Source organism: Bos taurus, chromosome 18 (genome assembly GCF_002263795.3).
Source record: "Bos taurus isolate L1 Dominette 01449 registration number 42190680 breed Hereford chromosome 18, ARS-UCD2.0, whole genome shotgun sequence".
Classification (NCBI taxonomy): Eukaryota; Metazoa; Chordata; class Mammalia; order Artiodactyla; family Bovidae; genus Bos; species Bos taurus.
Genome location: NC_037345.1, coordinates 47,262,010 through 47,277,686, shown reverse-complemented (window position 1 = coordinate 47,277,686; position 15,677 = coordinate 47,262,010). Strand labels below are relative to the sequence as shown.

At 40.9% G+C, this 15,677-nt stretch overlaps 1 protein-coding gene and 1 long non-coding RNA gene across 7 annotated transcripts in view; one reads left to right on the top strand and one right to left on the bottom strand.

Annotated features, from left to right (window-relative positions):
• The window catches only part of ZNF585A (zinc finger protein 585A), an 18,311-nt gene extending 13,663 nt beyond the window's left edge, over nucleotides 1–4,648 (top strand). For 3 of the 5 annotated variants that reach the window (XM_024978683.2, XM_059877061.1, XM_059877060.1), the window contains 2 exons: nucleotides 557–649; nucleotides 1,908–4,648. In XM_024978683.2, the coding sequence (XP_024834451.1) occupies nucleotides 557–649; nucleotides 1,908–4,246 (2,432 nt within the window). In that variant the 3' untranslated portion in view covers nucleotides 4,247–4,648. The remainder of the gene's footprint in view (nucleotides 1–556; nucleotides 650–1,907) is intronic. The other 2 variants (XM_059877062.1, XM_059877063.1) reach the window with 2 other exon arrangements.
• The window catches only part of LOC100848226 (uncharacterized), a 17,811-nt gene extending 2,134 nt beyond the window's left edge, over nucleotides 1–15,677 (bottom strand). For both annotated transcript variants that reach the window (XR_001494176.3, XR_009491190.1), the window contains exons 1-2: nucleotides 15,588–15,677; nucleotides 5,015–10,651 (exon numbers count right to left, since the gene is read on the bottom strand). This is a non-coding gene — a long non-coding RNA (uncharacterized lncRNA). The remainder of the gene's footprint in view (nucleotides 1–5,014; nucleotides 10,652–15,587) is intronic.

Below are 15,677 nucleotides of genomic sequence, written 5' to 3'. Positions count from 1 at the left end.
TTGAGTGAACATGAAAAAGTACATGAAAACCCAGGGAGACTACTTTTTAGTGCTATGTGCAATTTATTGGAGAGAGGGATTGCTCATGAAGTGATGATTAGGGTGTTTTAAGTGGATATTCACAGCACTTAAACTTACTGAAATAGCAATAGGAGGTAGCTACAAAATTATTACAGTAGTACAATATGTACTACAGTTTATGTAGTTATAATTTATTATTGCATCTTTACATTTGTCTACATTTCTCTGGACTGTGAATGGTGCCATGTACAGTTATAAGCTTTTGTATGCATAAATTTTGATAAACTTTAACTTTTTAGAATAGATTTGTGTATACTTTATGGTGAATCTGCCTGCAATCAGGAGACCCCGGTTTGATCCCTGGGTCGGGAAGATCTCCTGGAGAAGGGAATGGCAACTCACTCCAGTATTATTGCCTGGAGAATCCCATGGACAGAGGAGTCTAGTGGGCTATAGTCCATGAGGTTGCAAAGGGTCAGACATGACTGAGCGCAGGCAGAAGCAAGCAAGACCTTTTATCATTTCTCATGAACAGGATATCAAGTTCCTGAAACCAAGGTTTTCATGTTGGAACAAGGAAAGGAGCCATGGGCACTGCAAGGTGAGGGCCCATATCAGAGCTGTCCAGGTGAGTGAGAGTGACCCAGACTGATGGGACACAGGGGAGTAAATCTCAGCCATCTTGAGAAAGGCTGGCATCTTTGAATTGCTGTTAGTATGACTCTTCTGAAAGGTTCTGATTTTTTTTTTTTTTTTTCCCTTGAGAGCCCTTGACATTGCCCTTTGAAATAACTAAATGCCTTCTATGTAAATGCCTTTGTCAATTCTAACTATCTTCTTCATTGGCTTTTTGGCCTCTGGCTCACATGCCAATCTGCCTCATTAAGTATTTTCTTTTTATCTTGGTTATGCTCACTTTCTCTAACACTCTTTTCTTTCTGCCTTCCCCATTGTCTGAGATTCACTCTCTATGTATTCAGCTGTTTGTGGATTTGCTTTCTTTAAAACTTACTATGTGTCACACACTCCCATTCCTGCTAGTCCTCTCTCATTTCTTATTGTGAGATGGTTCTAAACTTTATCTCCAGTCATGCTGTCTTCCTGTTTTCTCCATAGTCACGGACTTCAGATTTCTCATTTTCCCATTCCCTATGCCTTTCTTCCAACTGATTACTTAGGGCTCACTGTCACTTAACTGTTACGAGTACCTTTCTGACTTTTCCTTCCAAAATTACTTAAGACTTCGTACTGACTGGGGACTCGCTGCCTGGCTGACAGATTTTTGAAATTGCTTTATTTCTGTACTTTGCAAGATGAGGTTTGAGTTTGATCATGTCTTCATTCAGGATGCACTAATATCATCAGTATGAGCAAGGATTCTCTAGGATTTTTTTTTCTATTTATTCCTTTTTTATTCTTTCCCCCATACTCATCTCACTTCCCATCACAGGCAATTGTTTCTTATGATAGAAAGATACTTTTCAGTTCATATGTGGTCTTTTAAAGTTTAAAATGACTTGGGGTATGTATTATTAATTTATATAAATGTTATTGTGCTGTATATCTTGTTCTTTGCCCTTTTTTCACTTCTGCACATAGTGAATTGAGTTCATAAAGTTTATTCTCTAAATAAACTGAATTCTATCCCAGGTGTTTCCTGTCACCCCTGTCACCAAGTCTACTAAGTCATTAATTCACCCTCATCACTCTTCATTGTGTTCAACTTGGATGAACCATATGAGCCTCTCATCTTGCCTTAGCTAGCTGTTCTTTGAGCTAAAATCATTCTCCTTTGAGAAGGAGACTTTGGGTTTCAACCTCAAAAATTTTCTATGTTGAGAGGGAAGGTGATGCTACAAATGACGTTTTGTTGTATTTTATTTTAGAAGAATTGTGGCAGATTGGTGACCAGATAGAGAGCTATCATCAGAGAGAAAACAGATCTTTAAGAAATGTGGCTTTCATCAAGAAAGTATTGACTATACAGAGGGATTATGCATATAAGGGCATAACAAAAATAATTCGTGTGAGCCAAAACATTCCTTCCCCAAAGAGACCTCATCATCAATGTGACTTATTTGGAAGTGCTTTAAGCTGTAATTTAGATTTATGCAATAATAATAGAAACAGTGGATCAAAGAACATTAATAAGATTACTGAATATGGTAAAATTTCCTCCTATACTAAACAAGAGTGTACTCCAACAGGAGAGAAATTACGGGACCATAATCAATGTGGAAAAATTCTCAACTATAAACAAGTACCCTCTCAACATCAGAAAATTCATACTGGGGTGAAATTTTATGAATGTCCTGAATTTGGAAATATCTTCACTCAGAATTCACAACTCAAGGTACATCTGAAAGTTCATACAGGAGAAAAACTCTATGTATGTATTGACTGTGGGAAGGCTTTTGTACAGAAGCCAGAATTCATCACACATCAGAGAACTCATACTCGAGAGAAGCCCTATAAGTGCAGTGAATGTGGGAAAGCCTTTTTCCAAGTCTCTTCTCTTTTCAGGCATCAGAGAATTCATACTGGAGAAAAACTCTATGAATGCAGTGAATGTGGGAAAGGCTTCTCTTATAACTCAGATCTTAGTATACATCAGAAAATTCATACTGGAGAGAGACACCATGAGTGCAGTGAGTGTGGGAAAGCATTCACGCAGAAGTCCACGCTCAAGATGCATCAGAAAATTCATACAGGTGAGAGATCGTATATATGTATTGAATGTGGACAAGCCTTCATCCAGAAGACCCACTTGATTGCACACCGAAGAATTCACACTGGAGAAAAACCATATAAATGCAGTAATTGTGGAAAGTCCTTCATTTCCAAGTCACAGCTGCAGGTACATCAGCGAACTCACACAAGAATGAAACCGTCTATGTGCAGCGAATATGGAAATGTTTTCAACAATAATTCCAACCTCAATACACATAAGAAGGTTCAAATTAGAGAGAAATCTTCCATATGTACTGAATGTGGTAAGGCGTTTACCTACAGGTCAGAGTTGGTTATACATCAGAGAATTCACACCGGAGAAAAGCCTTATGAATGTAGTGATTGTGGAAAAGCCTTCACTCAGAAGTCTGCACTCACAGTGCATCAGAGAATTCATACAGGAGAAAAATCGTATATATGCATGAAATGTGGTCTAGCCTTCATCCAGAAGGCACACTTGATAGCCCATCAAATAATTCATACAGGAGAGAAACCTTATAAATGTGGTCACTGTGGGAAATCCTTTACTTCCAAGTCACAACTCCATGTGCATAAACGAATTCACACAGGAGAAAAACCCTATACGTGCACTAAATGTGGGAAGGCATTCACTAACAGATCAAATCTCATTACACATCAGAAAACTCATACAGGAGAGAAATCCTATATATGTTCTAAATGTGGCAAGGCCTTCACTCAAAGATCAGATTTGATTACACATCAGAGAATTCATACTGGGGAGAAACCTTATGAATGCAGTACCTGTGGAAAATCCTTCACCCAGAAGTCACACCTCAATATACACCAGAAAATTCACACTGGAGAGAGGCAATATGAATGCCATGAATGTGGGAAAGCCTTCAACCAGAAGTCAATACTCATTGTGCATCAGAAAATTCATACAGGAGAGAAACCCTACGTGTGCACTGAGTGTGGGAGAGCCTTCATCCGGAAGTCAAACTTTATTACTCATCAGAGAATTCATACTGGGGAGAAACCTTATGAATGCAGCGATTGTGGGAAGTCCTTCACCTCCAAATCTCAGCTCCTGGTGCATCAACCAATTCACACAGGAGAAAAACCATATGTGTGTGCTTTATGTGGGAAAGCCTTTAGTGGCAGGTCAAATCTCAGTAAACACCAGAAAACTCATACTGGAGAGAAGCCCTACATCTGTTCTGAATGTGGAAAGACCTTCAGACAAAAGTCAGAACTGATTATACACCATAGGATTCATACTGGAGAGAAACCTTATGAATGCAGTGATTGTGGTAAATCCTTTACTAAGAAATCACAGCTCCAAGTGCATCAGCGCATTCATACAGGAGAGAAGCCTTATGTGTGTGCAGAGTGTGGAAAGGCCTTCACTGACAGGTCAAATTTGAATAAACACCAGACAACACACACCGGAGACAAACCCTATAAGTGTGTCGTCTGTGGGAAAGGCTTCGTTCAGAAGTCAGTGCTCAATGTGCATCAGAGTATTCACACTTAAGAGAAACAGTCTGAGAGAAACCTCAGTGAGATCAGATCTGATTTTATATTATGAAATTCGTGCAGCAGAAATTATGCATATTATTTTAAGTAGAAATGCTCCATCATAATGTCACATATTAGTATACAGAAGAGGATCTCTGAAAGGGCCCTAAGAGAGGGCTCCTTTCCACATTGTCACCAGTGTCAGTAAACCATGAGGCATTTATACTGAGAAAGAACTTTGTCAACTTGGTACATTAGTGGAATTTTTCTCATGAAAACTGTAATGGAACACTGTTACCAAATTCTGCACTGGAAACATTCTGTGAAGTCATGTTAATGATAACCCTGTTTACTGTGGAATAGGTAACATGCCAATAAGCTGAATGGTAGAACAACATAATATATATGATAATGATAAGCCCTGAGTTCTGTGAGGTGTTTGTTGCAGAACACATTGTCTAACAGAATTTTGGGTGACATTCTTCTGCTGAATCTAACATGGTCTTGTCTATACAATTCCCTATTGCATATTTTTATCAAGAAAGGGATGCCACAATAAATGAAAAATTATTTTTGTATACAGTTGACTGCACCCTTATCCTCTAGCACCCCTCGTTAGCTATCAGTGTCTTCAACTCCCACGCAGCACATTGTCTTCTGACTGCTATAATTGCATTATGATTGTCCATTCATGCTAAACACCGTGTCTGCTGACTACCCTTATTTCCCAGATTTATTGACCCTTAATTACCCCGCAGCATAATGTCCTGTGAGTTCCCATTACCTTCAGGAAAGCTTCTGAAGTAAGGATGTTCAGGTCCTCTCAGTCAACTCGTCACCTCAGTCTCCCGTTTGCTGTCATAGTTTTTCCAGCTCATTTGCCTTCCTTAATGACTTGCCCTTTATAATGACAATAACAAATCACTAACTCATAAAAACAAACCTCAACATTACCTTCACTGTCTTCTTTCTATCCATCTTCATTCCATACACTCCACAAGGACCTTCTCCCCCATGTCCCTCAAACACATCAAATTAGGTCCTGCCTCAGGGCCTAATTTGCATTTGCAGTGCCCTCTTCAAAGAGCACAGTTCCTCATATCTGTGTGCTTTACTCCTTCATGTCTTTCGTCCAGCAGCATCTCTTTGCAGAGGCCTTCCCTTCCCTTCCCTACCTATCTGACTTAAAATTCCATCCCTCTCCTCTTCCTCCTCTATCATTCTCCATAACACTTATTACCACAGTACCTTGTATATTTCACTTGTCTATGGTTCCCATTCTAGAATGTTTTTTTCCCATTTTGTTCACCATAGTGAATTTAGACCCATGCCTAACGTACAGCAGTCCTTCCATGAATGCACATTATGGAGTGTTGACCCTGCTCTTCTCACGATTTCCCTTTGATGCTTTCTATGTGTGTGCTGTGCTCACTCAGTCATGTCCAATTCTTTGTGACTCCATGGACTGTAGCCCACCAGATTCCTCTGTCCATGAGATTTTTTTCCGGCAAGAATATTGGAAGGGGTTGCCATTTCCTTCTCCAGGGGATCTTCCCAACCCAGAGATTGAACCCCCATCTCCTGTGTCTCCTGCATTAGCAGGCAGATTCTTTACCACTGAGCCACCTGGGAAGCCCCGTGCTTTCTATATTACAGCATAAGATGCTCTGATGGGGAGAACCAACTTACCTAGTACACAGCAGGCTTTTTCACCCTCAGTCCTTCCTTCCTGTCCCAAAAGTTGTAACATCATTGTAAACCTTTTGGTCTGATGCCAACCAATTGAAGGAAAAGAGAACTGAGGCATAGGAAATCAGTCCCATATAGATACTTGATGTTTCAAGATTCCCTTCAATGATTCCAAAATACCTCAGTCAGCTCCAAAGTGATCACAAAAAAGCATGCTTATTCTGCCCGAGCATTCACAACCCTGCCCTACCCCAATTGCACCTTGACAGGGCCTTGCCTACCTCCTAAGCTGATGTACAGACCTGCTTATCATGCCCTGACAGGTCTGCCCAAAGCTGCTAATTTGGAGAAACCAAGTGCAGAGAGAGGGGTTGCCTTTCCTTGGATGTCAGGTGGGCAGCCTAAGACTGAGGCAGCAGTGGCCTCACATATGCATGCAGAGGAACCAATTGAATGATCAGCTGTTGGGTGGCCAAACTGGTTCCGCCAGGTCAGTCCATTGACAACGCTGAGAGTGGGCAATAGGTGGTACAGAATTGTTCTCACCTTTGTGACTAGCAGCATGGGGATTAAGAATGGGGACAGAACCTGGTGGAGGGAGCAGGACTAAGGATTCTCATATAATCTCCAATAATCAAATTGGGCAGTGATTAGTGGCATGTCCCATTACCTTAATGATATCTAATCCATCATTAGCTCCTCTTTATCTCACTGCTTCACAGTAACTGATGAACCCACTGTCTTAGAACAATATCTGGTGACCCACTACCCCCTTTTACTGCACCCAGTATTGCTTCTGGGGCTTCACTAAATGTTTTATGACACAGCATTATCCCCCAACTGGGGACAGTGTTTGCTAACTCCTCAGGAGAGTGTCTAGAGATCTCGCCATTATCCCCTTCTTAATCCACAATGTCTGGACACCCTCCATTATCCTCCTTTTACCTTATTCCATCACTGTGTCACCTCTTACTAATTCCAGGAAATAATGTCTGGAGAACTTATTCATTACATCTTCCAGTTAACCTCCAGCATAATGTATATTACTTTGCCTCATTTGTGAAACAGTCTGGTAACCTCCATACTCCTGATTTATTCCAGTTTTCACCTAAATCATGACTGATGACCGCTTACAACAATCCTCGTAGTAGGAAACCATAGTATAACCTACCAAATCCAACTTTTAATATTATCTCCTGATTTTTTCATGACATCTCTATCTGAATGGCTTTTGTTTCCCTCCATTAATTGTCTCTTATAGTGATAGTGACAGTCTTCTATTACCCCCACACAGCAGTGTTTGTAACCATCCCCAACACAGTATGTGGTGATGCCCCCAGTACTCTCTGAACATTGGTGTGTTCTGTTCATCTGCTTCCCTATCCCCAGGTAAGGGCAATGACTGATAAGACATCATAGACTTCACATTAGCCATCCCTGTAGGACCCCCATTAACAACTCGTACAAAGTCTTTTGATGACCATTACCCACTAATACAGTATCTATGACTCTTCCATTAAATCCTGGTAATACCTATTTCCCTATTTGCCCCCAATAACATAGTGTCTGCTGGTTCCCTGTTGCTCACATTGCTTCATCAGACCACTTAGTATGGCTCCTGCAAGTCCCCCAGCATTGCTTGTCCAAGTCCCCACTGTTTGCATGGACAGGAACCCTGTGGGGATGGAGAAGGGATAAGGAGAGGGTAATAGCCTCATACACACTGTCCAGGGAATTGTTGGCCTGGAGTAGACTGGGGAGGCTCTGGGGCCCCCAGGAGATCACATCCTGAGATACCGACTTACTACATGAGTGATGCAAGCAAAATAGCTAAAGTTGTCAACATGGATTAAAATCCTGGTGCCAACCCTGATGCCCAGTAACCTCCCCTGAGCCTTGATTGCTTCACCTGTAAAATAGATTTATGGAAGATGAAGGGATTTAATATGGTTCACATGAGGGGAGCAGAGCTAGTGCAGACCAAGGAGAGTGTCCCTATTGTTAATAATATTACCAGTTATAAATTGACACAAGACCAACCTCTGAATGGCTGTACCCAAACCTCACAGAGGGAAATGTATGTTATTTTATAAATTACTTTCAACTATATCTCTCATATTTACTGTAACATAGTATCATAGTGCTGCTGTGCTGTGCATAGTTGCTCAGTCCTGTTGGGTTCTTTGTGACCCCATGGACTATAACCCAGCAGGCTCCTCTGTCCATGGGGATTCTCCAGGCAAGAATACTGGACTGGGTTGCCATGCCCTCCTCCAGGGGATCTTCCTAACCCAGGGATTGAGCCCAGGAGTCCTGCATTGCAGGCAGATTCTTTACTGTCTGAACCACCAGGGAAGCCCAAGAATACTAGAGGGGGTAGCCTATCCCTTCTCCGGGGGATTTTCCTGGCCCAGGAATCGAACTGGTGTCTCCTGCAATGCAGGTCGTTTCTGTACCAGCTGAGCTACTAGGGAAGCCCAATGTTATAGTACTGAGGTATTTTTAAAATTTAGATTTACTGAGGTATCATTTACACACAGTAATAGTTACCCTTAAAAGCGTACATTTCTGAGAGTTTTTGACAAATGCAGCATAAAATCAAGGAGTCAACACTACAATAAAAAAAACAGATTCTTCACTACCCTAAATTCCTTCCTATCTCTTTAAAAAATTATGAGTATTTCTTTCTTAAATGTTCTTTTTTTAAGTGGAGTATAATTGCTTTACAATGTTCTGTTCCTGCTGTACAACAACCTGCATCAGCTGTATGTATACATATATCCCCTCCCTCTCATCACCTCATCCCACCCCTCTAGATCATCACAGAGCACCAGGCTGAGCTCCCTGTGCTATTCAGCAGGTTCCCGCTAGCTATTTTACACATGGTAGAAAGGTCCTATCCCTTTTTGATCAATCTACTCCCAACCCCTCAATATTGCTTATCTGTTTCCTGTTTCTATAGTTTTGCCTTTTTCACATGTCATGAATGTATGTGTATCCATATAAATATGTAAGTATGTATCTCCTTTTGAGTCTGACTTCTTTCATTTAATGTATCTGAGACTCATCCATATGGTTGTATGAGATACAAATGAAAGTATGGTGATGAAAAGACACTGGACATAGTCATCAGGAAAATGCAAATAAAAACCATAATGACATACCATTACATGCTTGTTAGAATGGCAGTGAATAAATAACATAGTGGTAGAGCAATAGACACTTTCATGTATTGCTGTGGGAATGATACCGAGTAGTATATCTACTATGGACAAAAGTTTCACAAGTTCTTATAAAGGTAACTATATACCTATCCTATGACCCAGCAATCCCACTTCTAGGTTTTTACCATAGAGAAATGAGAAATTAGGTATGTACTTGAATGTTCATAGGAACTGCATTCATCATCACCAAAAGATTGGAAATAGCCTAAATGCCCATCAATGGGTGAATAACTAAATACAGTATAGTACATCTATGCAGCTGAGTTATGACACAAGCTCCAACATGGATGAATCTCAGAAGTATTATGTTTTACTGTATGATAAATTATGTTTGATAAAAGATTATTAGAAATTAGATGATAAATATATATAGATTTGTACATTAGTTATAATTTTATATTGCATATCATTATATACTGTAACATTGTATATAATATAGTACACTGCAATATCTATTATTGTATATTCCTATTACAATAAAAACATTTTATATGATATATAATATGTACTATATGATTATATATTAGAATATGTAAGTTTTTCTATTTTGCATATCAGTCTTTCACATACAATTTTGGTTATTTGTATTTTTACAAGTTTACATTTAATGTTTATAGTGTAAAGTTATAATAAAAGGGGACATGGGGTTGGAAAACCCTTTAATTGTAGCTGGTCACCATTTTTATTATCTATCAACATGCCCATTCTGGCTGCTCTTAACATCACAGAAGCTTGTTTCTCTTTGGGCCTTTGCCTGGCTGTGTTCTCTGAGACTCTGCTTCCTCATTCTCCATGAAGCTTGCTGTCCTCTCCTTGTTTGGAGAGTTTACACACACCACTGTGTATGAAGTAACACACTTCTTGGGGTCACTCCCTATTTTGTACTATATTTGTGCTGCAAGTACCACCCTCTGACCTAATATTAAGTGTTTCTTTTTCTGATTTATCATTCTTCCCTCCCCACTGGACCATAACCCTCATGATGTCAGGACTTTGTCTTCCTCCTGCTGTGTCCAAGGCACCCAGCATGGCACCAGCACAAAGTAGAGACTCAGTACAAGTTTGTTAAATGGATGGATGAATGATATCAATAGCACTGAGGTTGACTAAGTGCTCCACACAGATTGAACTAAATTTGTGGGGAGGAAGGAGAGGATAGGAGGGTTGGTTGGATCGAACCTGTGACCCCTGCATTGGCAGATGGATTCTTATCCACTGTGCCACTAGGCAAGTCCCAGAATTATTTTCTGCTTCAATGCAAAATCCTCTTTCAGGATGCCTCACATAGAGTGGGATGAATTCATTCTTGGATCTTCTTGGTCTTTTTATTCCTGTTGTCCAGTGAATATTTCATCCTTAAATATGTCCAATTTTAACTCTTCACTTTTTCTTATTAGCACTTAATCCCATCCTAGGGAGTTCCCTGGCGGTTCAGTGGTTAAGACTCAGTACTTTCACTGCCGTGGTCCCAGGCTCAATTCCCAGTCCCTGGTCAGAGAACTAAGATGCTATGCAAACATACAAAAAAAAAAAAAAGAGAGAGAGAAAAGATTAATCATCAAGTATTCATTACCCAGATCCAATGATTATCAACACTTCCCCAACTTTGTGTTAAGAAAAATTATCAAAAACCCAGAAATAAGGAAACTATACTGTGTCATCCTTTGTGCCTTTTCAAAGTCATACTAGAGCATGGTCTAACAAACCCACCCAAAGTCTAACAAATCATTCTTGAGAAAGTTTTCCTAAACTCAGCACTGTTTGCATTTGGGCCCAAATAATTCTGTTGTACCAGGTTATTCTCTGTGTGGTTGAAAGCATCCATGGCATCCACTCCTCCCCCTAAACTGTCTCCAAAGATTGCTTAATGTTCCCTGGGGATTAAAACTCTACCAGTTTGAGAACTCACTGCTCTGGTAGAATGTACCCTTGTTTGGGTCACTTTTTACTACTAAGTAGGAAGCAGACTACATAGATAAAATTTAACTTGGCAGTTGGTACATTTCATATATTTGTTCTATATAAACTGATTCTCTGAAGAAAAGATAACCTTCAAGCTTATGGTTTTACTGCCCTATAGGACATTAGTTTTATATCTATTTAACTTTGCAGTCTTATTGACACTGCAATATATATTGACACTGACTTATATACCTATTTGTGTGTGTGTGTGTTATGCTGTCATTTCCGACTCTTTGCAACCCCTTGGAGTGTAGCCTGCCAGGCTCCTCTGTCCATGGAATCTTCTAGGCAAGAATACTGGAGTGGGATGCCATTTCCTACTTGAGTGGATCTTCCCAACCTAGGGATTGAAACTACTTTGAACACCTACTTTGCACCAAATCTCCAATCCTGCTAGTTCCCTCATTAATAAGTTAAATGAATATCTGTACAAGTTCTAACTTTTTGAAAATTATACTTTGAGACTTGTATCACCAATTACTGCCACTACCAACACCCCTGACTCAAGACAGGACAGGATGGGGTGTGGTCTTCGCTCATGCCAGGCTACTCTCAAGATCTATCTTGATCCAGGAAACAGATCACATTCCACCTAGATCCAGAACAGTCTTCACTCATGCAAGGGCAAAGACCTATTTCTGCTCAGCCCAAGGCATAGTTCTTTCTGCTCCAGAGTAGGGAAGAGCTATGTCTCCTTTTATGCCAAACTTGGGGCCTGGCATCCCTTTAAATGATGACAGTGTAGAAGGTCACCATATCTGGTTCAACAGGCTGAGACCTATCAGCCTAGGGAATAAATAAGAGCTGATGGTCACTGCAAGCTAGGTTAGCCCAGAGCCTTTAATTTGCCAAACCACGAATCCTTGGAGACTCCTTTCTCTAATGGCTCTGTCTGGGCCTCCAGAGAGGGCACTATCATAAGCCGTAAGTTCTGTGATGGTCTCACCAGGGCCTCATCTTTCCACAAACTAGGGTAAAGTTCTGTCAGTTCTTTCACATCTCTCTCTTTTCCCTACTAACATGATCTCTCAAAACGCTGAACACTCTTTGGCTTCAAAAAATTAAGCTACAATTTACGTATAATAAATGCACAAATCAAAAGTGTTTACTTTGATGAGTCCTGACGATTATACAGACTCTTGAAACCGCCACCCTAAACAAGAACATTTTCATCACCCCAAGAGATTCTCTTCAGAGTCATAGTTACTAGAGTCAACTGCTTTCTGATTTATAACTCAGTAGATTTGTTTTGCCTGTTCTTGAGCTTCACATAAATTGAATCCTACAGTGTATACTCTTTTTTTAAACACTCTTTTTACCCATTTTCTTGTGTATTCCTTTCCCCCACCAGGCCACAACATCTTGAGTATTCTTTATTTTATCGGAGACCTCAGGCCTCTCTTTGTTCGCTAATTCAGTGCCTTAGATATGTTGAAGCAAAATTTAACAGTAACAAAAAAATTTTAACAATAATGGTCATGATCTTTGTTGTTGTTTAGTCACTAAGCCATTGTCTGACTCTTTTGCGACCCCATGGACGTAGCCCACCAGGCTCTTCTGTCTATGGGATTTCCCAGGTGAGAATACTGGAGTGGGTTGCCATTTCCTTCTCCAGGGGATCTTCTCGACCCAGGGATCAAACCTGCATCTCCTGCACTGGCACGTAGATTCTTTACCACTGTGTTACCTGGGAAGCCTGTGATGATCCTTTACCTTTGTATAAAATAGACATACCTGGCTCTGAGTCCTTCTTTTTCACTTATTAACTGAGAGATTATAGACTGGTCACCTCATCTCTATACTGCATTTTCTTTAGGATGGTGATGATAACACTGTTCTCATAGTGTTTGTGGATATCCTGAAGTTTGTGGTAGGTGGTTTAGTCGCTAACTAGTGTTTGACTCTCTGCAATGCCACGGACTGTAGCCTGCCAGGCTCCTCTGTCCATTGGATTTCCCAGGCAAGAATGCTGGAGTGTGTTTCCATTTCCTTCTCCAGGGGATCTTAAATATTTCTAGCTCTCCCCATTCCAAGCTTATGCTAAGATTGTATTTCTGTTTCTATGGTAAGATTGTATTTCATGTGGTTGGGTGACTACTCAATGAGTAGTGAGAGGAAATGACTTGTGTCATTTCTGAGGCAGAGCATTTAATTCCAAGCATAAGACACTCCAAGACTCTCTTTCCTTTTGCCTTTATGACTGGTGCTAGAATGAGGGTAGGCCTTTAAGTGAGAAGGCCAATGACAGGCCAGGCATGTCACAGGCACTCTCTAAATGGTCATTAATTATTTCAAAAGTGTCACATAAACCCACTTGTATTAATTGAAATGAAGCAAGACTCTTAAACTCTTTGTTAAATTTTAAATATCTAGCAGAACCTTAAATTTCTCTATTATGCAAGTGAAGAGGAAATGGCTAAAAATCCCCTCTGATTTGATAGAACAATCACAAGTTTAGGAGCTTGTTCAAGAAATCCAGAGAGATCACTTAGAGCATTTTTACCAAAAGTATCCAAATTAACTACTGCTGAATAACAAATTACTCCCAAACTCAGTGGCTAAAAACAAATATTTATGACAGTCAAGGATATGCAAGCTGCTAGCTGGGTGTTTCAGAGTCCCTCATGTAGTAGCAGTCCGTGTACTGATAGGGGCTGCAGTCATCTCAAGGCTTAATTAGGGTACAGTATTTGTTTCCAAGGTGACCCACTTGATACAAGACGACATCAGTTCCTCCCTGACTGTTAGCAGGATATCTCAGCTCCTTGCTACATGGGCCTGTTCATAGTCTGTCTCAGTGTCCTCAATGACATGGCAACTAACTTCTCTCAGAGTAAGTTATTTGAGAGAAAAAGCATGAACACTTCCAAGTCAGAAGCTGGGGTGTCATTTACAACTTACTTTCACTTCTACTGTATACTATCAACCTGACAGATCTGCCTTGGTACAACATGGAAGGGGGCTACACAGGGTGTAAATACCAGGGGATAGGAATTGTTGGGAGTCATTTTCATTTTATTTTTACTTTATTTTAAATTATTTTTTGTTTGCTGGGTCTTCGTTGCTGCATGCAGGCTTTCTCTAGTTGCAGCAAGCAAAAGCTACTCTCTAGTTGTGGTTCGTAGGCTTCTCATTTGTTCTCGTTACAGAGCATAGGTCCTAGGGTGCATGAACTTCAGTAGTTTGCGGCATGAGGGCTTAGTTGCCCCAAAGCATGTGGAATCTGCCTGGACCAGGGACTGACCGGTGTTCCCTGCTAATGCAGGCAGATTCTTAATCTCTGGGCCACCAGGGAAGTCCAGGAGTCATTTTAGAAGTCAGATGTTACACCACTTGTTTTGACCACCAAATAGAATTATGGGTTTATTTTTTTAAAAGCTATTTTCATAGGACAAACCAATCATTTCGAGAGATGTTCCAAAACAATTTCTGTGATGTGCAGAGCACCGCTTTGGCTGGTATTAGAAACAGGACTCTGGTGAATGCTGTCTGTACCATGCCCATATGCTGAGGGCTGGCTTCTTCCTGAACACACCTACAGACTCTGCCTGAGACCTGCTCCTAAGGCAGGCTGAAAGTGCTACAGCTTTAAGGCCCTTACAGTAGCCCTCAACAATGAGGAACCAGAGATGACATACAACTATCTCATCTTCATCAACCCTTGACTGAGCCCCCATTGCTCAGCGATACTCTACTCATGGATGCACTCTGTGTGGGTTTTCATCCCTCCTCGGTCTCACCCATACCCTACCTGTCAAATAAACAAACTGCTTGCACTCACACCCTTCTGTCTTCTAGAGCATGAAAATAGAGGAAAACCTCACTCAAATAGAGTAGAGAGGCCTGAAGGGGGAGATCTCAGGCAGTACCACCCCATGTCAATTACAGGAAGAAATGTCAATTACAGACCCCAACAGAGGAATCAAGAGGAAATAGTTATCATTCACAGGCCTCAACAAGAGGAGATGTACATTGTACCTCCTACAAGAAATCTACTACCCAGCAACTCAGCCAAAGAGAAACTGTCATCACTCTGAACTTTCACGTTTCTCCAAGGGACTTTCCTTCAAAACCACCGCCCCCCACCCCCGACCCCTCCAAATACCTTCCCTTTTCTTTACAAAATTAAGTTTCTTTTCCTCGTTTGTTGGACTTGCCTATGAGTTTTACTGTAGCTTGCTTGTCTGGAATTGCAGTTCCCTGCAATAAACCCATTGCAGTTTCCAGAATAAACCCATTTTCTGGTAAAATAACTGGGTATTTTATTTTTAGTGTGAATAGAGTAAAGCCACCTATGACAAAGACCCGGCTCTTCACGTATTCTTTCAATAACCGGCTAAGAACCTCGTACTTGCCCTTTCTTGCTGCGCCGCCCCCCTAGTAAAGACTCCTCTTCCTCCCGGGGCCTCAGGCTCCCCAAGAGAAACGCTTCTCTCTTCCGCTGTTCATCAACAAACAAAGCTGGCCCAGACAAAGTTGTACCTTGCTTTACGGACGTTCCTCCTGGGAGATGGCCGCACACACCGCCCTTAAGCTGTATAACACGTACGCGGCCATCTTACCTCACTGCCC